The 25,614-nt window shown below is 40.8% G+C and overlaps 1 protein-coding gene across 5 annotated transcripts in view; it reads right to left on the reverse strand.

Moving 5' to 3' along the window:
- The window catches only part of LOC102070476 (SAM and SH3 domain-containing protein 1), a 525,772-nt gene that overhangs the window by 40,483 nt on the left and 459,675 nt on the right, over nt 1-25,614 (reverse strand). For 4 of the 5 annotated variants that reach the window (XM_014268596.3, XM_014268592.3, XM_074537562.1 and 1 more), the window contains exons 3-7: nt 14,849-14,899; nt 14,678-14,727; nt 3,477-3,517; nt 2,095-2,181; nt 700-812 (exon numbers count right to left, since the gene is read on the reverse strand). In XM_014268596.3, the coding sequence (XP_014124071.1) occupies nt 700-812; nt 2,095-2,181; nt 3,477-3,517; nt 14,678-14,727; nt 14,849-14,899 (342 nt within the window). The remainder of the gene's footprint in view (nt 1-699; nt 813-2,094; nt 2,182-3,476; nt 3,518-14,677; nt 14,728-14,848; nt 14,900-25,614) is intronic. The other variant, XM_014268593.3, reaches the window with a different exon arrangement.

A 25,614-nucleotide genomic window follows, 5' to 3' on the forward strand; every position in this document is an offset into this window, starting at 1 on the left:
AATTAAAGCCTTGGCCCTATTGCTGCACAAATGCAGAAATACTTTATAGTTCTTTTTCTTGTCGTTTATTAACATTTAGAGTTTGTAAAGAAACACTTGTGACAGCCATCCCACTTATAAAAAAATATCTGTGTTTTACATCTGACATAATGTCATATGTAAAAAATGGGTGAAGATGTTTTCTTAAATGTTATATAAGCAAAAAAAATCTCCTTTTTGGCTAAGAAATAGGCATAAAAAATATAGCTTAAAGGAAAATAGTAAGAAATATATATGTTCTCTATTGAGTAAGGCAAGCTCAGCAAAACCTGAAGCATTTCTGTTGGTACTTAAACCTATGAACATAATAAGTAAGAGCTAGTACAAGTCAGAGATATTCTTCTCCCTCACTTTAGACAGCTGCAATGAAAAAGTCTACACTTAATCTTTTCTCTGATTAGTACTTTTATTTTTAATGGAGAGAAGCAATGCTTTTAGGACTCAATTTACCACGTATCAATTTCTGGTTGAGCTAAATCTCACTTTTCTCAATAAACAAAGGAATTCCTACCTAATTTATGCTACCTATTGTAATGGGGCAAACAGGCAGGCCTTCTCCACCTTCTCCTATGTTTTGTGAATGAAATAAAACTCCAGATTGATACATCCTACGCTCTAAAACATGTTTGTCAAGGAGACTGAAGCATGCACATATCATACCCTAGCAAGTGCTTCCTCAATGGTGATCATCTTCTCTTTCACCATCATCATCAACTGGATCCGTTCCTCATCACTCATTGTGATCTCGCTGGCCACATAACCGACATCTTCTCCTGCACAAAAAAAAGCACAAATATTGTAAGAATTCATGCACAGGGCAGGGTACATTGAAACTGGATTTTACCCAGTGCTCTAAAATCTTGTTGCCACTTGGATCTGGCAGGCCAGAAACACACCCTCCCTAGAGCAGGCTGATGGTATATTTTCAATGGACTGACTGATTCCGAAGTAACTGAGCAATAAAAGGAAGTAATTTAGAACTAAAAAACAAAGTCTACTTTGATACTGAAAGCAAGGACAAAAAGGAGAAATAAAAACTGACCGTCATCACGTGGCTATTGACCCTGAAAGACAAGAATTAAAGGAGGAGGTGCTAATGCTGGAAAAGTCAAGCACTCAGCCCTGAGGATTACTGGAATCAGCTGCCAGAACTTGCCTGTCCAGGAATGTTGAGCTGGGCCCTTGCAGCTCTCTGCTGTGGACTGGCCACTGCTTGTGATCTATCCAGACTAGCTAATCACCCACTAATCTGGCACATGGTGTCAGATGTACGGCACCCTCAGCTGCCTCTCCTGCTATGTGCTTGGCATGCCAGCACAGACAGTTTGAACTTGCCTTTAGAACTAGCAAGGACCCACACTTAACTGCAAGTGTGTCCCTTCTGGACCTACTAAATGGGCTTTTATCATCTTTCACAATCTACCTGAACAGAGAGACATGGGGAAGCATCTGTTTGCAACATAAGAAGCTAACTGATACACATGGGGAAACAGAAATTTTCTGTGGAAACACTCAATGCAATCCTCAGCTGCATCTTTTGCAGGAGAACTAGAGAAAGACACCTGACAGTTTAAGTGGAATCAAGCCTACATTTGCACTGGTCACCAGAGACACTTTCACTGCTCCTTCTCGTAGTGTCTTCTACTATGACAGGCTGGATTCAAGCCTAAAGCAAGCAGGTGAAAGTAACGAAATGCCAAAGAAAGGAGAAATATCCTTCTAATTTAAGCAGAACAGTATTCCTCTTACCAAGTCAGGACTAGGGGGGAAAAAAAAAGCATCTTCTTTAGATACATCTATCACTTATATATTAACTGCACCACTTCACACATGTGCCATCACTGGCAGTAAGGACCAAAGGCAGCCCAGCTTCATGTCTGCAGTCTCAAGGATTTGACTTGTCATTCTGAGCACTGTCACAATGAACCAAACCTGTGACACTTCCAGAGCCAGAGACCCCAGCTGCCACACTATCACAAATGCATTTTATCCCTTTGTGATGCTGGCTCCTTATGTTTTATATGGATAGCATGTGCACTACTGAAAAAACTTTACCTTTTGAAGTCTGCCTCATTAGTCCTTTCTGGTTCTTTCGGAAATTCTGCCAAAAAAACTTATTTTTCTTTTTCCAGTCTGCTTTCCCTAAAAGGAAAGTGGAGTGGGAGGATGAGGGGAAAGGGAAAAACAATTTTAGAAAGAAACATTAGTTAGTAAATTCTAGAGACACTTTCAAACATTACATTCCATTTTTAAATCAGAAACAAGAATAAAAAACCCTCCGTTTTTTCTGGTTTTCTTGATTTATTCCATACTAGAACTAAGTTGATGTAGCTATTTCAGGGCAATGCACATTCTTTTATAATTGCCAATGCTACAGAGGATGGAGATAATCCAGTAACTTACATATTTTGAATTATAAATATAAAATATTTTATATCAATTTTGATGTCTTTTGAGTTGTTAATGTCAAGTCCGGAGGTGTTTTGAAGTATTTTGTTGGTTTGTTCTCTTTGACTGAATCACAATTATGCAGCCTAAGCCACAACCCAGGTAAGTGATTTTCTAGTGTATCTGTGCATATCTATCAAGAAATGAAATAATTAACATATATATACATGCACACACACATGTTCTGCTACTTGGCATGAGATCATCAGCTACACCTGACCCTTGCTCTCTGTATGCTTGGACTGTACAGGGCTGGGTCTCCATGTCCACAAGCACTGGATTTCCATATGAATTGATGACCTCAAACTAAATAATTTGCTCTAGAAAGACAAATGGGACCTAGCTCAAAGTAGGGCATATATATCTGTATTCTGTTGAATTAACCAGGGCACATGCTATAAAGTTTATGCCACCTACAAATGAACATACTGTGCCTGATCTGGCAGAAATGCTACTGACAAAGAGCTATTAGTATTTAAGATCTCGCCCTGGATGACCTAGAGCTGAGCTTCCTGACTCTCTGAAATACTGCTTAAGTTTAGACTGTGTGGACCTGTCCCTAGAATAGCATTAAAAGGAAAAAAAAAAGAAAAGCCTCCTAAATTTATTTTTCTTTTCCAATAAGCAATTTCAGAAACAAAGAAAGAAACTCTGGCAGATACAAACAAAAATAACAAAGAACCTCCATTATTTACTGGTGGTGGTAATTTTTGGAATACAAAAGGACAGGCTAGATGTGATCTAACATGCAAACATTTTCAGTTCAATATAACAAGTCAAAAGATGCATATTTATCACATGATAATGCTGGCTGGGCAGTTTCAGTGATCGCTCAGACACTCAGCATCAAACTGAAAGCTGCTGAGACTAGCCCTCCGCATGCACAAATGTTGCTGACTTCTGCCAGCTCTTCACATCCCAGCACAAGCAAAACTCAAAAGCTGTTTAAGAATTCCATAGGAGTATCAAATAAAATGAAATATACTGACCTACAGAGCCTTCTTCTGAACTTGATTTATGAATGGAGAGCCTAGGACACAAAAGAGAAATGGGCTTATTGATGCAGGCTTTTCACATTTCAGGGGAGTTGTCTGGTTACAGTAAATTATAGTTTCCAAACAATATATCATGAGCTGCTTTCTCTTCCCTTTTCTCCCCAACGCAGCAAGTTGGAAATGAAAACTGAACCTACTGGTCTGACCACAGTAACTGAGTTTCCTTCTGAAATGAGCCTTTTGTGACCAGCATAGAAAAATATATACTGACAGAAACCAACAGTTAAGGCAAAGGAGTCCAAGGATTCCTCAGAAAAACAATTATTCACATAGTTTCCCCACTTGCATTTGTAAAACAGTAATTTTGCTGCCTTAGAAACTGTAGAACTGGGATGCTGCACTTGTTTAGCTGTACATCAATTTTCAGCCTATTTGGTTTTTATCCGACAATCTGTGTAAGTATGTGCTCATTACCCCTCCAGAAGCCACCATGTGGAAGACAGCAGTAGAGATTTAAAGACAAGGTGGAGAAAGTTTGTCCAGACCCTATGAAGTGCAACCATAACTGACTGGAGACTACAGCTTCTCCCAAATCCCTTCTGTGTGTGCTTTCTCACCAGTGTACGCTCCCTTCCTCAAAAGCTAGCTGGAGAGACTTAGCCAAGGCCAGCACATGGGCTTTACAAACAACTCACTAAAATAGCAAATATATCTTTTGTTCTTGGTCTTTATGTTCACTGAACCAGTTTTCCACAATGGATTCCTACTCAGTGCCAACAGTTCATTGCGGGATCTCTGATGAGACAACATCACCCCGCTTCACTGCCTTTTTATTCTGTCTGCATAAATGGAGCTAACAGAAATTACCAAACCTTGCATTATTCTTTGAAGCCTTCCTGTGGGAATTGCCATTTAACCACGCTGCAGCAAAGCAGTGAACAACTTCTGCAAGCATCAAGGGCTTTGCTGGAGGCTCCATGTGCAAAGCATCACTGCGGTGTCTTTGCTGCGGGCTCGGCCTCGTGACACACCAATGTCCCATTGTGTGGTGGCTGTGCTGCAGCCAGGCACGATGGAAACACACACACCACAGCGTACCAAGCAGACCTCAAGCCAAATCATTCCCTGAATGAGGCCATATAATAACACACACACGACACGCTCTTGTTGCTGTCCATGCACACAGTCTGCACGGGCTTCCTGAGCTCTCTCAGACCCCCGGTAGAGGGCAATAAAGAGTTTCTGATCAATTCACTAAACCACTTGAAGGGAAATTATAGTTCAAGCCAGGTCGGTGTTTAGAAGAAACACGCAATTACTGGCCAACATCTTATAAGCAGGAAACACATCAATTTGCAAAGGTATCATTAAAGGGGAAACGAGACAGTACAAAGTTTCAGGGTGATTCAGTAATTCATCTAGACAAGGAGGGTCTGGCATAGTGAAGCTCTGAAATACTCAGACTGCTCAGAAATTTAATGCACCGCAAACTGCAAACTAATTAAGGCAAACAAACTTCAAATTTTTAGTGCACCACGAGGAGGGAGACCTTTAGTGTCTTCCTTGCTGGTGTTTACTCTTGAAGGGGAAAAGTCAGTAATATACCAGCAGATGCTTAATTTTTAAGAAGCCTGGTGAAAGGCGAAAAATACAAACCCCATACTTTCGGGACAAAAATTTCCAGCAAAAGCCTTTCAACAGCTTTTATTAATTAAAGAATTAATAAAATTAATTTTATTTTAATCAGGAATTAATCCAGACACCTCAAAGTAAAGTTGTCAGCAAGTATTTTTCTAAATAAAGGTAAGTCAGATTAAAAAATTACGTGGAGTTTGAGTTTTTTCTTTTTATGAAAGCCAAGCTCTGTTGGAACTGACAGAATTAATTCACTACATTTTTTGCAGATGAGCATGGACTCCACCCATCAAGCAGTAATTCTATTTATTTTAAATTAATTTAGTATTCATGAATTGTACCAAATCACTATCCTCAGAATATGAAATCTGTTAATGATCAGAACTCTGCCTCACTAGTGAAATCACCCTTAAAGTGGAAAGGCAGTCTCTTGTGCTCTGTGGCCTCCAAATCCATTTTTATCCTTTTCTTCTCTTGCACAGTTGCCAAGAACGATGCAAGTAAGCAGCAGGTGTAGCGGCAACATTTGTGATGTGGACATCTGTTCAGTAAGAGTTAGCCTGAGGCCACCAACTCATCATCAACTGGCCTCCAAAGAAGGGGAAGGGCAGTAGGAGCAAACATCTGACACGCCCGAACCAGAGCGGGCGAGGAGGAAAGCAGGATCCACAGCAAGCAGACCACTTCTCATTTATAACTGATTCAAAAACTATGCTGAGTTTCATCAGAGGATGCAAATTCCAATTATCATTTCATGCATTCCTTCAAGAGGAAATCTTCCATGCCTGGGCTGACCTTGAAAATGCTAGCAGCTGCTCTGAAGAGATGGAAATGCCAACAAAACTTACCACATAGTGGCTGATAAGGCATTTGTGCTTCAGCTCCACCTAACAATTCCGATGCTTAAAAATCCTCAGTGAAGTCAATCAAGCATTTTACTTGCTAGATGTCTGGTGAAAAACTCCAGACTACCTTGGTATCGCTGTATGTTTGATTTGCAAATTACACTCCCTTACTCTGTTAAATCTGCAGTGCTTCTGTGAACGTGCCCTGAAAGTGATTTGTGTTCTTCCATTCATAGACTGATAACTTGTACTGAAAGTTAATGATGCAGTGACACTTGGCAGAAGTTTCAGCACTGTGTGTCTGAAAGGGAGCCAAATGCCATTACTCCACCATGGAGGCCTTCATTTTTGTTGTGGTCTGATGTACAACTTCATTAGCAAACTTTCACATGAAATGCACTCTGTCACTGCATAAAGCAGAAGAAATGTATGGGTATATGTTCACACAATGAAGAACAAAACAAGATTTACAGCCAGAGGGAAGGAGTATTTTCTTATCAACCCATAATCTCTGGAAGCGGGCAGGAGATGGGGTCAAAGCGTTAATTCATTAATCTCACAAACCCAAAACCATCTCTAGGCCAGTACTTTGTGCCTCTTCAAGCCAAAGTGCTGAAATAAACAAATGAGAAAAAACCTCACAAAATCCAAAACAGAAATGGAGCTACTTTTTAGAGTACTCAAATATTACCGCCTTAGAGAGTTGATGGGTTTGAGCAGAATTTAGCAAACTACATCAGGCCACTAAGTGATCAGTGACACAAAATTTAGTAGCAACAGCTGGAGCAGAGAACCTGGACCAGGAACTTGTTGATTAGAAGGACTGGCTTAAGAGAAATGAGTTTACATTCAACATTAAAGAGTTCAAGTACACAAGACAGACACAAAAGTCAGTCTTTCAAATGCTGGAGGTCTGCAAATGACAGAGTACCTGGGGATATCAGGTAGAAGAGGATGACTGAGAAAAAAACCTACATATTATTCCTAAAAGGCATAAGGATGGAAACTAGATGTGGTATAGAGAAAGCTGTTAGAATAGCTAGGGAACTGGACAGCTGATCTTACAAAAGAAAGCTACAAAGTTTTGCCTGTCAAATTGGAAAGCTGCAAGAAGATTAACTTACTGCCTGTTAATAAATCAGGCACAGGAACAAACAGACACATGCTGGAAAAAATTAGAAAAAAGAAGTTAACATTTCCTAACTATTTGGACAAACTTCTAACAGTAGGCAGAGAAAGGGTGAACAACTTTAAAAACTTATTTAACTGCTTTTACAGAAGGGTGCTTGAAAGATAAGAGACCAGACCAGACATTTTAAACAGACCAGACAAGACATCATCATAAGGATTGCCTCTGGAGGGCACTTTTGGTTCTTGTTTTGCAGCCTGGGGGCTCTGTAAGAGCAATGTCAAAGCCTGACATCTAAAATGGTCTCTGAATCTACCTTTCCATGAAACTGCTGCAGTGGGGATAACACTGTTACAACAAAGCAGTACCTCTGAAACCTGGAGGTGGTCTCCAAAACTTGGTGCGCAAGGAAGACCAAATGCACACATTTGGTGACAAGCCAGCCAAGCCTGTTTGATTATTAAGACTGGTTTTAACTAGGCTACAGCTTTCCAGTTAATACTTTACTGATTCTGATCTCAGACAGAAAAACACTGGGGCTAATCTTTCATAGAGAGTGGTTGATATTACAAGAGACACAGTCATACGTGCCCCAGGAACATGCTGGTACTCCACAGAACTGGGAACAGAAACAAATGACACCATGCACTGCTTTCATGAATGTGCCTGTTGATTTTTGAAATCTCATCATTCCCAAAACAGAACAAATATGGGAAGTGAGAATGATGGGCATTTATATTTTAAATGCAGATGTGCTTTAACAAATGTCCGTGTCTCATTTATGGGCCATAAAATCCACAGGTGCATAGCAGCGTATGATGATGAAACCACTGCTGTTACCATCTTCAATAAACTGACAGTGCCCCTCTCATTCCTTACCAATGATTATTTATAGTACTCTTTGGAAAATGGTTTAGATGGGAATTTTAGTATATGAAATTTATGCATATTCAGAGCGGTGAATAAACCAGTGCAAAAGCCCATGCTGGCTCTGCTGCAAAGCCATTTGGTAATCCGTGTGCATTAGAAATGGCCCACTTACATAATTAGTATGAAAAACTGACAGACTTGTAACTGCTCCTGACTGAATACAAGGTAATTTATCTAACTGGAGCTGGCACAGGGAAGAAAATGGGCCTTTGGTATTTTTATCAAATTTGCATGAACCTGAAGAGAAAGGAGGCCTGCAAGGTTCTGACCTTGCTGGCACCAGTGTGAGAAAGGGATGGAAAGCAAAGAGGTTTCATTCAATTATCTTCTCATTAGGTTTCCATAGCAATGGCTCTTTAAGCAGGTCAAAACTTTCTCAGTGGAAACAAACACTGAGCTGCTTGTGGGCCATGCGTGTGTATGCGTACCCTGTAGCATGGAAGCCACCACACTGGTCCCGTGGGCTTGGTCTGTGGACAGGCAGCAGGCTGACGGGGGTACACCATGTATTTAATAACAGAATACTCGCTCCCAGCCAGGGGGCAGATAATTGCCAGCTAAAAACTCTTTCAGAGCAAAGAGTAGGGCCCAACGCTGCAGGCAATGCTTCCCGTCCTATCCGCGTATTGCTCACTCTGTGCCATCTCAACTCGCTGTGACAAGTCAGACTTTCTCGTGAAATGTGCCCTTCATACTTCCTTGTACAAAATTACCAGGCTTGAAATCTTCTTCCAGCTGCTCAAAGGCACACTGGTTTGCCTCCTCACGTGTCCCAGGCAGCGTTTTGGCTGGCCTCTCACTCCCATTGTGTGGGTTATTGTGGGAGTTTCCTGCCCTACTTCTCTCGAGGAGGCTGTTTAAAGGCAGCATGAATAATCTGCCTTTGACTAAATCAGGCCTCAAACAAGTGAAAACAGGGCCATACACATTCAGTGATTTTTTTCAATTCCTGCAAGGACAGGGTACAAAAAAATATATCTTAAGTTAAAACATCTCAAGTAAAAAACCCTCTTCTTTTTCTTCCAATATTCTTTTCCATTTTAAAACTATGCAAAAGAAATAATTTATTCTCTTAGCAATTAAGTGAAGCCTTTATCTACCTCAGTTTTGGGGGATTTGTTTGTTTTGTGCTTTGTTTGTCTCAGTTTCTGCCTTCTCTCAGCCTTACATCCTCCTTCAGACCTGCACTCCTCTTTCTTTGGAGATGAGCTTACAAATACCTGCCAGAGTTAATCTGGGCACTCTGAGAAGCTGCCAAATTCTACATTGATAGAATTTAAACCCCCTCCATCCATGACCTAGAGGGACCTCCTCCATTCCATTCTTGACCTGCAGTTTGGATGCTGCAGGGAAAGAAGACTAGGGAATCAAGTGTTAAAAGCTACTGGCAAAGGCCAGTAGATGAATGTACCACCAAAGGGGGCAGAACTGAGGCTTGGATGAACCTTTCTGCAGCTTTCACTGAAAACCATTGTGGAAAATAGGAACACTGAAATGCAGGCTCTATCCCAGCCTTAGGTTGATACAGCATTCCAGTTTATGCCACGGGACGCTGGAATGGCTGTACCACAGCATATTCACTGCAAAAAAATTCTTAAAAACCAATTCAGTCAATCGTGTCTCCTGCAATGACAACAGATTCAGTGCAGATAGGAGCCACTTGTGCTGTGGCCTCACTGTTTGCTTGCTAAGAACCCCAGAGAATGTCATAATGCCCGAGGAGCCTGCAGCCCCTGCCGAGACATTCCCAACAAGGCACCAGAGATCTGGCCAAGCTGCATGAGTGGCAGGCATGAGTGGCCCAGTACATCCTGCACACACACAGGGTGACAGCCATCGCCCTCAGGAGCAGCTGAAGGAGGAGCTGAGGTGCAGCTGCCAGAGGCACAGCAGCTCCTGCACGCCAGGGGAATGCAAAGCCCCTGAGCGATGCTGCCCTGTGTCACCTGCACCCCACACATGCCTGCTTTTCTCCTTCTGCCTGACATGTGTGTTTCTGGACAGTTCCCTGCTCTGGCAGAGTCTCAGATTTAGGTCTTGAGTAGCACAGGGTCAAGAACTTTTGAACTGTACTGAGCCACAGCTGAGGAGTACAGCAGGATGAATTGTGGCACTTGATATGAAGGGTGACACTTTACTGGTCAGGAGTGCATTTGTTCTGTACAGTTCAAGAAAGTGCAGGAGATCCATATAGAAGGCGACAATTCATAACACCCACTGCTACACAAAGGTGGTGGGAACGACTGAAACATCAAAAACAAGACACAACTGTTACCTCACGCATTATTTTCATCCTTTCTTTCTCTAGCAGAAATATTAGAAAAGAGAAATATTGAGGTACTTTGAAAAATATTAGTCTATAGGAATGTCTGTACCTCATCCTATTTGTATGCAGTGCTCCTGAGTCTCTCACCCACTTCCTTTTCTTTCCCAGAAGATCTCAGATACACCACATCTGAAACACAGCCCAAAGGCTGATGGAGCAAACAGTGACAGCAAACAGATCTATTTCCAAAGAGGGAAAACACACAACTTCCTTTCTGCAACATCCCCCCAGTTCTTCTAAAAACAGGATGAGAGTCAGGATGCAGAAGCCTGAGTTCAGGGGACTGGGTTTAACCTGGATTTCCTGGCAAACATGCAGAGCTCATCAGTCTGTCATGTAGACTTGAATGCTCAAAAATGGGAACAGGCTAAAAGTTGGGTTACATTGTTTAAATGCTCTGTTTACAATTATGAGAAAACCCTGCTCAGTCCCCTATCTGAGTAAACATCCTTGGGGTGTTGCCATCTCTTCGAAATAATAGGAATTGTATATACAATACATCCCCAGATGAACAAGGTATGGGGTCAGAGAAGTAGCAGTAATTGCTAAAGAACACATTTACTGCATGTTTTCTACACTAATGATTCTTCCAGCAAAAGCAGAAGTCAATGTGTCTTTTTAGAAGCACCTGTGATTCTGGGGAGATTTTTGTTTAAAATTTAAAATATCACTGTTAAAGATGCTGTTGCCACTTTACTGAAGGCACACTGAGAAACAGCAAAGTTACACTAGCGCCACAATTGTCAGCAAGACCACAGTTTAAAAGATGGAAATCTTGGAAAAGGCAGAGGAAAGTGAAATTTATTATTCAGAGAAGAAAGCTACACCTCATTCCATGCTCTGCATTAGTTGCTGAATATGACATAACTTAGAAACCTGGCAAACTGTTTCAATTTACAGAAGGAACTCCAGTAAGGCCAAAAAATCAGAGCAGTTGTGAAGCAAAGCTTGAACAAACATGACTTTGTTTTCTGTTGTTTATGGCCAGCTTTTCAGGCCAATCAGTACCCTTGCTGTTATTCACATAAATCTCAGAGGGCTTTCCCTCTGAGTGAAGATTTTTCTTTCTTTGTCAGAACCAGTCAAACAAAAGGCATATTTGGTAGGGCACATATAACACTGAGTAGGTTGACATACGCAGTCTTTTTTGGTAGCTTCATCTAATTAACAGGAACACTGTTGCTATCAACAGTGGAAGGTAGCACTGCCCCAAATGACTTAGGGGGTGGGGGGTGGTGACAATGACTCACGGTGACAAACACTTCTGCCTCCAGGCTCATTTAATCCCTCCTGCCTGCCTACAAGCTCTGCTGCTGCTCGTCTGTGTTAGAGCACATCACTAGACAGATGCTTGTTGAGCAACTTGCTGGACTGAGGGCACTGACTAATTGTGCACTGACTTTAGACCACACTGGGCAGCAGGGTTAGTAAGACTCAAGGCAAAACTGAACATCCACTTCTTGTCCACACAAACAGGATTTTTTTCCTACCACAGACCACCAAGGTTAATCTGTTTTCAGTGTGGCGTACAGTGGAGCCTGTTGGGCTCTCTCTTCCAGCTGAGCAGCACAGAAAAGGAAAACCAAACCAGGTTAAAGCAAACATTGCTCTTCCCAGGTTCCCTCAAAGCTTCTTTCTGTCTGGAATGTCAAAACTCTGGCAAATTAAACAACCATCCAGATGTGTTATTTTAAAACTTTAGACGTTGGTAGCATTAAGCTGTAGGGTGTGCAGGCAGCAGTGCTGGGTGAGGGTGCTACTGAGAGTAACTGTATTCCAGACAGACACTTTCTCTCTCCTTATTTTAGTATAGATTTTTCCTTGGGACTGCCCTTATTTTCTAAATCAATCTGCTCAGAACACCAGACCAGAAACAACTCATTTCATCCTAGGAAAACATTTGGACTTTCAATATGTAGAATTATAACTGTTTTTGGATAAGCTCTTACTTGTGGAAGAGTATTCAAAAAACCACTTTTTCCAGCTCCTGAAAGTCTGTATGTCAAGTTTTGAACACATTTTTCCTTTCGTCCCCCAAATCTTTTGTGAATATGAGAAACCAGTGTACATCTGCATCAAGTTTCATATTTGGCAAATTAGTCTTCTTACAACAAAGCAAGTTTTGTAGAAGGTTTACCACACATCTTTCATGCAGCATGAGATTGACATAAAAACTGTGTCCCCAAAGGAACAAGCTTCCATGTTTAGCAGTATGCCCACACGGAAAATTCAGATGAAAGCCATATAATGAACACCACAAAAATCCCTGGGGCTTACACAACATCCTTCCCTGAGAAATAATAAATTCAGCATGTTAGTAGCAAATACAGGTGTATTGATACAGGATGGGCTTGAAGTGGTCATTTTCCTGCAGATAATTTTATGAAGCCTTCCTGCCTGGAAGGGGCAATTTCTGTGAGAATTCAAGTCTTCCAGGCTAGAGGGGTGAAGCCAACACTGATCTGTCAGGCTGTCACAAATAGGCACAGACTTGTATAATTTCAGGTTTCAATAATTGGTACAGTATTGAGTAGAGACAATTTATTACTTTCAACACCTTGTCCAATTATCCTGTGTCACATGGCCTTGCTTCTTATTGTGCAAGTATCTGGCACAACCTGTCCTGCACCAGTTTCATATGTATGATCAGGTTAATCACATACACCCTTCTACAAATCCTCAAGTGGCACACTTTCATTTTTGAAAGGTCCATGAAAATCACATGTCCCTTTCATCTGAACTAAGATAATATAATTTCCTTTCAGTGAGAAAAGTAGGCAGTCTCAGAGGAGTCACTCAGGAGATTTTTTGCTGATACTGTCTTCTCAGTGATTTGTGGTAGAACACCTGCATAGAGACACAACTTAGGAAGCTGGCTAAAACTGCTAAGTGGAGTTTTTTTCTGAGTTGTGTGCTGTTCTCCTGCAAGAGCTTCATCTCTTTATTACCTGAGGTGGGATTATGATATTTACCCATGGGTAAAGTGCTTTGAGGCTGAGAGAGAAGTTGTATGATTATAGGCCAACCTTGCAGGTCTGCTTCCCAGATTACAACTCCCATCTACTTGGCATTTCTGGTTTCATTATAATGTTGGACAGCCACATATCCTTTAAAGATTCTTTTCCATATATGAGAAGTCTTTCCTAAGACTTCTAGGCCTTCTCTTTTACCAGCATGCAATATGGGGACAATCATGATACCCGAGGTAATTCACCTTATCTGTCTTAGGCTGCTTTGAAAATTAGCATCTACCTTAAGCAAACCATCTCTGCTTTTCTCTCTGCGTGATGAAGCAGGAGAAGGCACCTCTAAAAGGCAAGATATCATGTTCTAAACCTTTAGCATGAATCAGCTTCCAGACAAGCCCAACAGAAGCCCCTAAGGAGTTGTTCACTACCATACAACTGACTTCTATATGGTCAGTGCCCAGCAAAGTCCCATACACCACATCCACCAAAGACTGCTCTGGGACTGACCGTCCTTGTACTGAAGCAGCAAAAGCAAGAAACCTTCCTATTACTGCCCAGTGATGAATCACTTGAGAATATTCAAATGTGGGACTATAAAACCATACAAAAGCACATCCCATCACAAATGGACTCCATGTAATCCCTCTGAACTCATCCAGCTGGCACTACCCCATGGAAGGGCAGGCAATTGGACACAGAGTGTCAGTTGTCTTCATGCACCACTGCACGTTACCCTCAGCAGCAGGGATCCAAGATCTTGGGATCAAAGGAAGGAGGCACAGAAAACAAGCACACACATTGCAGCAGGAGGTGACAGTAAACAGAAACCCTCTCAGTGCTCACAGAGAGGTTTTCATTCAGGATGCTAAAATTAAAGCTCCTTTTAACTTGGTTTTAAGTACTTCTATGCCCTTGGCACCTTCTTCAAAAGCACAGTTACAAACTCAGGAGTTCACAGGAAAAGGAACGCGATGGAAGTCTGTAACTGTCCTTTCCCCTCACCTATCTTTTTTTGGCTGCATTTAAGTCTAGTCAAAGAGAGTAATTTTTAAAGCAGGTGTAATTTGCAGAGAATGTGAAATCACTGATATTCCTCAGCAATGACTAGCAGTCACCTTAGTATATGCACACCCCAAGCACTCACAGAAAAGAGAAACAATAACCCTCCCTTGACATAAAAACCCAAAATAATAGAAGGCCAAAAGTGAGGAAGAGAAGGAGCAGTTTCCAAAACAGGTTTCATTTGCGGTGTCTGGATCTGAACTCTAGTAAGTACAATCTAAAATTAAATTACTCCAAGGAGAAAGAAAACATACCAAATTCCCCCTCCCTCCTTTCTCACTTCCTGTGCCTTCACTTACTTTCTTTCAGTGTCAGGTGTTGATGCAGTGCTGCTGAGACCAAGTGATTCCTGCAAGAGAAGACATGCAGCACTGAGAGTAGGCACTAGAGAAGCTTTTACCCAATTTTTGCAGAATATCAAATCAAAGAACAAACAAACAAAAGTTAATGATCAAAATCAAAGTGCTTACCTCAATCTGGGATCGCAGCTGTAGAGATGTGGGGCTGGTATCAGGTTTCTCCTAAAATACAACAAATATCAACTTAAGGAAATATCCAAACACCAGAAAGAAGAAATATGAAGGGGAGAAAAAGGAAAAAGACAGTAGCAGAATCACGAACTATTTCAAAACAGTTTATACAGGAAATATTAACTACTTGAAAAAGAACTGCTTTCAGGATAAGTTCTGAAATAATCCACTAAAACAGCTAATTTCATACTTATCACTGCAGAATACAGAAAGTAAAGCTGCCAGACAGAAGTCATTCAAAACAAAATAGAAAGAGGGGCATTTTATTTTCACTAGATCATCACCACAATTTGTTAGATAAGTTCAAGTGCAATTTCCAAGAAATTACCTTCAGGAAAAATTTGGCATTAGGAGAAAATTCTCTGAGGAAAAAAATACTGAGAGGATACAGATACCTTTCATCAAGACCAGCTTCTCACATAGAAACATGTCAACAGTATGGAGTTCAAACCACTTTTCTACAAACACCTAGGATTCAACCATCTACTCCAATGAGAACTCAATTATCCAGGCTCCCTTTGCAGTTGATGGGGAGATGCAGAAACTCCTACAGAACAACTTGCCTGACTGGTTTCAGCTACCTCAAGTTAGATGAGGGAGTCCCACTATCCTCAGTGGTATCTAATTGAAGACTGCAAGCCAGCTGCTTAAAAGGCACACACTATTACCATGTCTGGTTGAAATTAGTGGGAAAACTCCAGTTAGAATGGAGGAAGATAATAGAGTCATCAGTACTGAGAACTACACTTTGTTGGTTGATCGTCATGTGAAATCATGGGGTAAACTACTTATTCCTACTTTATTCTCAGCCAGCCTTAGCCTTTGTGAAGTTATTGCAAAGTGAATTCCATAACTTACTCATAACAGCTGGCTAAGCAGTGGTGCACACATTGCAAAAAAATTAAAAAAAGGACATGGATTTGTTTCTCAGCGCTGAAGGACTTCTTGTTCATGCATTCCTCAGCCTACATGTAAAACGCTTATCTCTGTGAAATTGTACTTCCTATTCCCGTTGTTTACACAACGGGTGACAAAACATTCTTGGGATTTAATTAAAAAAAAAGAAAATCAGACACAATTTTCTGGAAATGCAGCCTTTTAATGCTAAACAGGAACTTACTACTGACTGCCATGAGGTGGTGTTGGACTAACCCACTCAGGAAGCCTGCAGATCTGGAGCAGAAAGGAGCCTGCTCTGCCATCACACAACGGAGTCAGCTTGCGCTGCCCAGGGAGGGCACAGGATGGCCCATGGCCACGGCCTTGCTCGTGTGCAAGGCTGACACCAGGTCACTGCCCTGCTGGGGGATTTTGCCTGACCATGCACTGTTTGCACATCTGCTTTTGCTGATTGTGTAGCACAAAAAGGGAAATGAAGTCCTTGAGTGAAAGTGGACATGAAAAGGCGATCACGTTCACTTACTGACAGATCCAACAGGACTCCTCTAATCAAGCAGAAGCTGGACTAAGGCCAGGGGAATTCCAGAGATGTTCACAGATAAGAGAAATGAAAATAGCTACTTGGCACCAGGCATCCCTCTCTTTCTCCCTTAGTTCTGTCAAAAGGAACCTGACTAAATTTTGTACCTGGAAAAGGCTGCAGGCACATGGCTGAGAATCTTCCTCAGACACTCTCCAAGCCCTACCTAGTTCTTAGCAAGGAGGGAGAGAAAAAAGAGCTCCACTATCCAAACACTTGCCATTCATGAGCACCTCATCTGTCCATAAAATGCTGCACTGAGGAGAAAAGGAACATTTTATCAGTTTTATGTTACAGTTTCAGTATGCCAAGTCAGGAGAACCCACCATGTCCCCAACAAGGCCTTTAGATCCCAAGTTTCTGATGATTTATCTGCTGTCTTTAAAAGCTGCTTTGCTTCAAGTGTTTTGTTTTTTGTTTTTATTTTTTTTTAATATAATAATTTTGTGTAAATTTGTGTAACTGCTTGAGCAGCTGCTCATGAAGACTGAGACTACAATTACATGAAAAGTTCCTACTCAGCTGAACAGTCAGCTGCATCCCATGTAACTAAATCCTAAAAAACCTGACTGTATTTACTTACTTTTTTCTCATTTGCTGTCAAGCTCACCCTGTTAGAACAGGACCTGTTTTATAGGAACAAGATGAATGTGGAGGGCAGAAGCAAGGACAACTTTCCTCTCCGTCCTCCAGAGCACAACTTCGCAATGCTGAAATGCAAAACACCTGATAGTCCTACACTGTTATGATTACTATTCCAACCTGCCTTTCCAGCAGAATGGTATTTTTTCTATCGCTATTTACACAAGAAACAAACAAAAAAAACCTTGGGGAAATAGTACTCTCAACTAAACTTCTGGCTTAGATCTGTATCAGAGATCATAGAACTTTCATCAGCCTTGAGCAATTCTATTTTTTTTTTTGGTTAAAATCCATGAAACCTCACATTAAACTTCACTTTAAAATCCACAGGTTGTGTTGACTTTAATCCATCAGGATCAGGGCCCTTTTTTACCAAAGGCTAATTCTAGAAGGTTGAGCAAATGTTGTACTATTGGCATGTTCTCTAGCATGTGATAAGATCTTTTCAGAAAATATTTTTAAAGGTTAGTTTCATTGAAGTACATGTTTCATCCTTCTGAGCCAAAACTTAAAAATGAAACCAAGGATAGCCTGGGCTTATAGAAACAGGGGCTACAGCAAGAGACATCCCCAGCCTGCATTTCCAGAGCTCTTGTCTAGACAAAGCAGGCATCAGAGCAATAGGTACCTTCTGTGCAAGCAGCCTTCCTGCCCCAGATAACTGCCCTCTACATGTGCCCATAAAGCTTGTCTGAGATGTACCAGAAAATTCACATCACCTACATGCTACACAGTGCTGAAGAAACCCAATGATCTGACAAAGTATCTGATCAAATGCACATTCCTTAAGTTACACTATTAAATCCAGTGTTTCCCAAATGTGACTGATTTCTAGCAAGGCTTCTGGATTTAAGGGGCTCTAGGCAGGACACCTATCCTGTACTCATAAACTGTTGGTGCATATTGAACTTGCCCAATACACTATTAAAACCAGCAACTAAGATCTGAGGATTGTGGAGAAACTGAGATGTCCATAAATTGTATCCAATCCCTGGGGAACACATTAGATGGAAAGTGAACAGTGGCTTAGCACCAGCTTGTTCAGCCCCCCTGCAGGTCCAAGGTCAGCACATCACAGAATCTCAAATACTGATAATAAACCCAGGAGGAAGTTTTAAAAATCAGTAATGCTAATATCCTGTAGAATAAGCCCACTGAATTTAAAGTAGGGATTCTTCTATGAAGTCACCTACACCTGACCTAAAACATTCTCAGGTTGTTTTGTTCTCTCACCTTTTGTTCTCCCATTTCTTAGTCCTAATAGGAGTCCTATATCTTTCCTTTTGCCTCCTTTATCCAAAGCCACCATCATCCAGAGGATGGGTGCAGGACAAGGTCCTGAGGTCCTGGTAGAAGGGATGAATTTCAGGCGTTGCACTGCCCAGGAATTGCCTGGGATTACCAACCCTTCCACACTGTGGGTGCCACAGAGAGTAACTGCAGAGCCCCACTGGTAACCTTGGGAGCTCTGGTGCAGAAGTTCAAATTGGAGAAATGCTTTTTACAAATCTCTTTTTTTGGAAGAAAACGTAGTAGTAAGCCTAACAAGCAGGATTTGTAGCTTACGCTTCAAACCTTTAGTTGTTTGCCTTAGGGACCAAGAAAGAAGCTTCCTTTGCAGGTAGCTTTTTCTGCCTACTTTGTGAATGAATTTATGTGATCATTTGCTTACATTTTCTTTTCAAATTGCTGCAGTTTCTAATATTGTGATTTTGGTTTTATATACTACTTTCTTCATAAAAATCTTATAAACAGTTTTGCAACCATTTATGAGCTAAGTCTGAAAAAGCAACTGTGAAGGAAGTACAAAGCACAAAATACATGGGAAAGAAGCTGAAAAACCATTTCCTGACTGGAATGACAGGTTTTGAATTCATGAGGGACTTTTTCTTCCATGACAACTTCAGTTCACTTGTTCTGTATGTAACGTAACAGGTAAAAGGTGTATCACAGCCTATCTGAAGGCATTTCTGTTCTGCTCCTGAAATACACAAACATAGCAGACAAGAGCACCTAAAAGGAAATTTAGTTATCCAGGATATGGCACATCTAGGGGGAATGTGCATATTTTAATTACTTAAACATTAAGCTCCATCTATGCTCCACACAACTTAGTTTAGGAAATTGTATTCATTGAATTAATCCCCTCTAATTAAAAATTCATGAACCTCTTCACAATTTCTGCCACAGGAGCAGTATCCATTTGAATCATAAATTTAAGCACTCCTCTGCAGATCCCAAGACAGAATTAATCTCACTGTGCAGACAGAAAGTGTGCAAAGTGAGACTCAGATGACTGCTGGGAAAATGCAGTGACATAATCAGTAAAAAGGAGATGACTAAAAGCTTATAGATGTATAAATAATTTTATGAAACCATTTCAGCAGGTGTAAATAAGGTATATAGAGCAGAAAACTTCTGTTAGAGAATTCTGCCAATCCATCCCCAAACGTTTTCTCTCTTTGCTCTGAACATGCATTGCATGTTCTAGTCTAGCATCTAAAATGATTAAATGAAGATGCATCTGAAAGACAGCAGAGCACTGAAGGCTTGTATGAGTTTGATTTACTTTGAAAGCAGTAATTCTACCTGGAGTCCTCTACCACACTGTATTTCAGCCTCTGCAGAGGTGCTGGGGAAGAAGCAGGGAAGCCCCTGTAAAGAGACAGCGCAGGTATGCAGCTAGGTAATGGAAACTGCCTACAAGTCACTAGATATGAGCCATAAGTCAGAATAAAGAAAAAAAATAAGATCTGTTCCTGTGTCAACCACCTCAGCAAGTGTTTGAGGGAACTAACAATCCAGTCAGTTTCCAGTGGTACAGATTAGTTAAAGTCTCATTTTGAGTTTCAAACCACAACCTCTGGACCATCCCCTTAGCTGTTTCAGCAAAGAAAGAAGATTTTTCTGCACCATTGCTCTTGCACATTAGAGCCTGAGCTGACACATGCTAAATGATAACATCCTGCAGCAGCAGCAGCAAAACTCTAGATCAAGGAAATGAGTTAAACAGAAGGGGTGGCTAAAAGAAAAACAAAAAAAAAGAAAAGAAATTTCACACAATAAATACTTCTAAGCATGAAGCAAAAGTCCAAGTGTCTCAGTCCCTCATAGAAAAGTGCAGACATAAGGTAAACACTTAGCTTAACTACTGATGAAATGCAGCTTCAGAGAGAACACACTGATAGAGTACTCACATGTCTGCTTTTAGTATTGGAGAGGGAAGAAATATCCTGCCTCTCAGTTTGAAGTAAACACCAGAATCCATCAAACCTAACACATCTCAGGGCAAACATTGGACCCTCTCTCTCCCATTTGCCAACAATGAAAGCAGAAGGATTTTTTTTCACCCATCTCAAATACTCTGCATTTTACACTAAGGCTGGGAGCCACAGGGCCAAAAAACATTTCACAATGATTGTGAAAAACATAATTCATTAGCAATTATACAGAAACTGCAGCTTTTGTAAAGCCATGTAACAATAAAAAGTGAGGCAGTGCTAAGACATAAATTCACTTGTAACTAACAGAAGCAGAGTCCAGAAAAATTATGGCATAAACACAAAAAAACTCAATAGAAATGGGCTTCAGAGAAAGGAAAGTCGATATGGGAACACAGCATTCTGCAGCAGAGAAATCAAATACCTTCTGATCAATTTTCCAAACACGATGGAGCAAGGCCAGAACTATGGCAGTTATCTTTGTGCTAAAACCATATTAATATAAAAGCCAATATGTGATAGAGACACAGCAGGCCTTTGATTGATGCATTTTACACTTGTTACTCAAATGGTACAATACTCAAGTGCTGGCAGGAACTGCCTCTGTACCAGAGCTCTTGCTGGTATAAAAAGATGAGTAAGACCTACCAGCTCTGCCTAAAAGTCCTTACATTAGTCAGCACTGATTTTTATTATACAGGTGAGGATAAAAAGAATTTCTGTGAAATAATGTTGGAAAACAGTGAAAGACATGGGTTTCCAGGGAGGATTTTAAGATAGAGTGGTTCTGGCATCAGGAAGAGCTGTAATGTTTCAGTGGAATGAAAAAACCCTAAGCAAACCACATTAAGAATGGTTAGATGTGAAGCCAGAGGACTCAGGATGTGACACAGACAAGGGAGGCATGAGGTAAAGCCCAGCTGGATACTGCCCAAATAGGGCCCTTCTTGTTCAAGAGCTGACACTGGGCCTGGGGAAGAGCCACCACTTCCCCCCTGAGAGCATTTTGTCCTGTGGGAAAAGCACAACAAAAGGAAGAGAGAAAATAAATGAACAAGCAAATAACAGTTTGCTACAGGGTACTTTGGGGTAGGGACAGTCTGGTCAGATTCCTCGCCCAGGTGCCAGTTCTCTGGCAAGGACAGCTAATGGCAGTGTCTGTACCTTGGCCTCAACCCCCTCCTGAACCAATACCCACAACTAATGAGCAAAGCAGCACCTCCCTGAGCCACACGCCCCTATCACCACCACCCTGCAGCCTGCTTTCTGTAACTGTGGGCTAGGAATTTGGAGTGGCTCTGAAGTGAAGCACTCACTGATAAGATGAGAAAACAAGCATGAGGAGCTCCTTGCCATGAAAGCCATGGCTGAATATGGCAAACCTCTTTCTGAACAGCAGTGGTCCTGATTTGTTTTTCTCTGCTCTTCTAGTTCAGGCCACCTATTCCTAAGGGCCAATGATGTTGTCCATTTCTCTAAATAACACTTTTCAGATCTTACTAATTCTTCATTTTCATGTACACAAAGCTGTACTATATTTCTATTAAGATTATTTGCAGTTTCCTCAATTTCTCTTCAGTGTTTCCCTGAACAACAAAAAATGTATTTTCTTTTTGAAAAGTGGAAAGAAAAAGAAAAGCTCAGACTTAGACCAGTGCTTCCAGGAAAACTTCTATAGCCATGCTATAAATCCTTTCAGACACACCATGGAAACAGAGGCTAACACAGGTCCACTGTCATTTGTATTGATACTATACTGGTGTACCTACATGCCAATATCCATATCTCAAATACATGAATTTCAGATGATCTACACTGCAAATGAATGGAAGCTTTTGTGCTGAATTAATCAATATGCTCAAGGCTCAGGGATTCTTGTAATATGGGCTGTTACCCTAATACTGATGACTTTTTGCAAGTATAACCCCATTCACATCATCACTATGATAGCTAACATTTAAAAACCATATGTTGCTTTTACTTTATGTTTTATCAAACAATAATTTACCAAGAAGATCAGAAACTAAGTCAACTTTGAGTTACTTAAAAACTCTGGTAAAATTGAGGAGGAGGTAAATCAAGAGAAAGCACTGATCATTAAGAGACCTACAAATGGTTTTTTACCACAGATGTATCAGCAATGAAGCCCCCCATTTCAGGGGGAAAAAATGCCAACATTTTTGCATTAATTCAATTCTGGGAAAGCAGTGATTTGCTTTACTTTGTTAAAAAGTAGATAGATTTTTAAAAAATCATAAAGGTTATGAAGAAAAAGAAAGGATATTTTAGTTTTACACTTCCCCACACTTTTTTTTCTTCCCTAATTTATGACAAACTGATAAACTGAAAGGCATTTTGTATCAGGAACTTTCATCATACAGTCACTGCAACCTGCAGTAGAATTAGACAGTTCTCTCCCTTTTTTTTGTAAACTGAGGCCTCACATTGCTGAGAACTTGATCCCAAACCCAAGTACATATGAAAAAATTTGACTCTTTCTGATAGGTTCTCTAGCTGTAGAAGGCAAACCCAAAATTCAGAACTCAACAGCACTGTGGGCAGTGGAAGAAATCTGGCACTACATCTTTCTTCCACAACTGCTGCTCTTTGGGCTGCCTGTGGCTGCTCTCAAGTCGTGCTCTTCAGAACTCCTGACTTCCTCTTCCTTCATAATCCTCTAGAAAAACCTGCACCTACATCCACGTTTCCACTTTTTAAAAGTCCATTTGTATAGATGTGCATATACCTGCTCTGTGGTTTTCTAAATTTTTTAACATGAAATTGATCCTTTCAGAGCATGACTAAAGCCCTTATGTAATTCAAGAAAACCGATTTAAAACTGTCCCACACCCGGCACAGAATTTCTGAAATTTTCTGTGTTATTGTTCAGGAAAATGGATTTAACTTTGAACTTTTTAGAGAAGTGAAAGAATCCAGTAAAAAACAAAACAAAAAAAAACCCCAAAACCACAAACAACACAAAAATCCCCTAAGATCACAGAAAAAAATCCCAAACCAACCCCACCAGGAAAAAGAGGCAACAGAACCATGTAACAGAGAGTTGTGCTGAGTCAGGACCTGAGCCACATTATCCCTGACAAGCAGCCTTATCACGAGGCTGTGCCCACATGCACATTTACTGGTTTTCTCATCTTTCCATGAAGAAATTTAAACAGCCTACTGTTGCATCTTTTTGTGCAAAAATAATTACATCAAAATTATAAACATTTGGGCAAAATAGATTCCTGCTTTCCTGCTGACAGTAACACTGTACCTCTATTTTCCTCTTTCAGAGGTTAAAAACTTCAACAGCTGCTAGCTCAAAAAAGCAGACATCCTGAACGCAGATCTTTGTTGGCAGTAAGCCTTGCAGCCCAAGCTCTCAAGCCACCCATTCTTAAAGTTGAGACTGGTAAGCTCCTTCTGCAGATTTGCACCATCACTTTAATTTTTTTTTAGTTAAGTTCCCCCTTAGTGATTTCTATGTTCATTATTTCATGAGAGGACCACAGTTGAAAAGCTGTAACAACACGACATATTCTGCATATTCAGGGCTTAAAAACATGCACGGCTGGTGGGGTCTGACCCTCATTTCAGCCATTTTGACAATGAAAACATCAGGAATACAAATTGAGAAAAGGTTTTGAAAAAAAATTTCTATCACACAAACCTGTGTGAGCATATTGGGAACTAACTTTGATGACATTTCTTTATGACAATAAACTCGTTTTGAAGAAACAGTTTATTTCAGGATCCTTTTTAAGAAGGCACTTGAAGCAAGAAAAAAACTGATCATACTGGGAAAAGTTTTATATTAGAAGACATTTTAAAAATCTTAGCTTTATAACCATTTTGAAAAGCAGAATAAATGTACAACTTGAAATCAAACTGGTTCTGTTTAGTAGGTTGATATGTGAAACTGAACACCTGAAAATTAAGACTAATTCCCTAGAGCTGGGCACTGCATTTCTTGCTCTCAACCTGCATAAACACACTCCAGGAATGTGAGTGGGTGAGGGGAGGCAGACAAAGGTTGATAGCTGGATGCTAACTTCAAAGTCTCCTACAAAGTGAGAGGAGAAATTAATTTCTTGAACAAAAGAACTGAAAACAAATTAATCATATTAATGCAAAAAAAGGGCTAGACCACAAATTGCTAGTCTGTACTTACTCATTCTTCCTGCTATAAAAACTACCTCTGATAAAAGAACTTTTAAATTAGCTGTTCTCTCCTTACCTTTGAAATTGAAGCCTATGCTTTAGGATGGATGCTTTGGGCCAGAACCTTACTTAAATCTTTATCACTGGTCATTAAATCTTCATCACATGATCATTATTACAAAACTAAATTTCAAATAAACTCTGATGGTCTAAGTCATCGTGGAAGATTGCTCCCTCCGAGGGAAAAATTATTATTGAATACCATTAGACTATCTGGCACAATTTGGTTATTTACACAGAAGATTTGCAACATCCCTATTTGAGAAAATTAAGAAGTAATTATTGCCTTCTACACATTCATGATAAAAATCTTTATCTACGCAGCTATTGATGGGAATGTTCTCTGTTTTCTGTTTACATTTAAAGTAAGACTGGGATAGAAAATCATGTGCCATAGATGTAGCAGTTAACAGGAACAGCCCCAACTGGAGGGTTCAGCCAATAGGAGCCTTGCTCTATGGGATTACTGCTGCATGCTTTGCTTTGAAGGGTTATGGTGCCACAGTGACATCTGACAGCTACAACACTAGTCAGCACAACAGCTGGAAAGGGGTTAAATTAAAGCCTTCAATCAGCTATTAACAGCTCCTGCTGCTGGGCCAGGCTCCAGCCCAGCTGCAGAGCTCCAGCCAGTTTTTGAAAAGCTCAGCTGTTCTGCTGAAAATGCACAAGTGGGATCCTGCCACATGACCAACAATTGGGGTAGAAGGTGGGGTTTCCTCTGGCACACAGGTCAAACAGAAGAAAAGTGCTTAACACAAGTTTCAGGGATTGTTAAATCTAAAGGGTAACAAATCTGAATTCTGAGGCTCCATCAAGCAGTTGTAAAATGCTCCTTTCTCCCAAGAAGAGGACAGTGGAGGCCAGAACCCTCCCCCTGGGTCACAGCAGCCTCCTAGTAAGATCTGCTCATTCAGTCCCTGGGCCTGACTGCTGCTCCCTCTAGCCCAGGGGCATTGCCCCACTTTCAGGCTAGCACAGGGTGGCGATGCACAATTTTTCTTTGCCTTATTGGGTTGTTATGCAACATGGGATTATCCCATCACAGACTGAGGATCCTTTCCCACCTTTCCCAACAAAAGGCCAATTGCTGAATCATGAACAAACTTAGTCCCAAGAATATCTGCAGAGAAAAAATGACA

Source organism: Zonotrichia albicollis, chromosome 3 (genome assembly GCF_047830755.1).
Source record: "Zonotrichia albicollis isolate bZonAlb1 chromosome 3, bZonAlb1.hap1, whole genome shotgun sequence".
Classification (NCBI taxonomy): domain Eukaryota; kingdom Metazoa; phylum Chordata; class Aves; order Passeriformes; family Passerellidae; genus Zonotrichia; species Zonotrichia albicollis.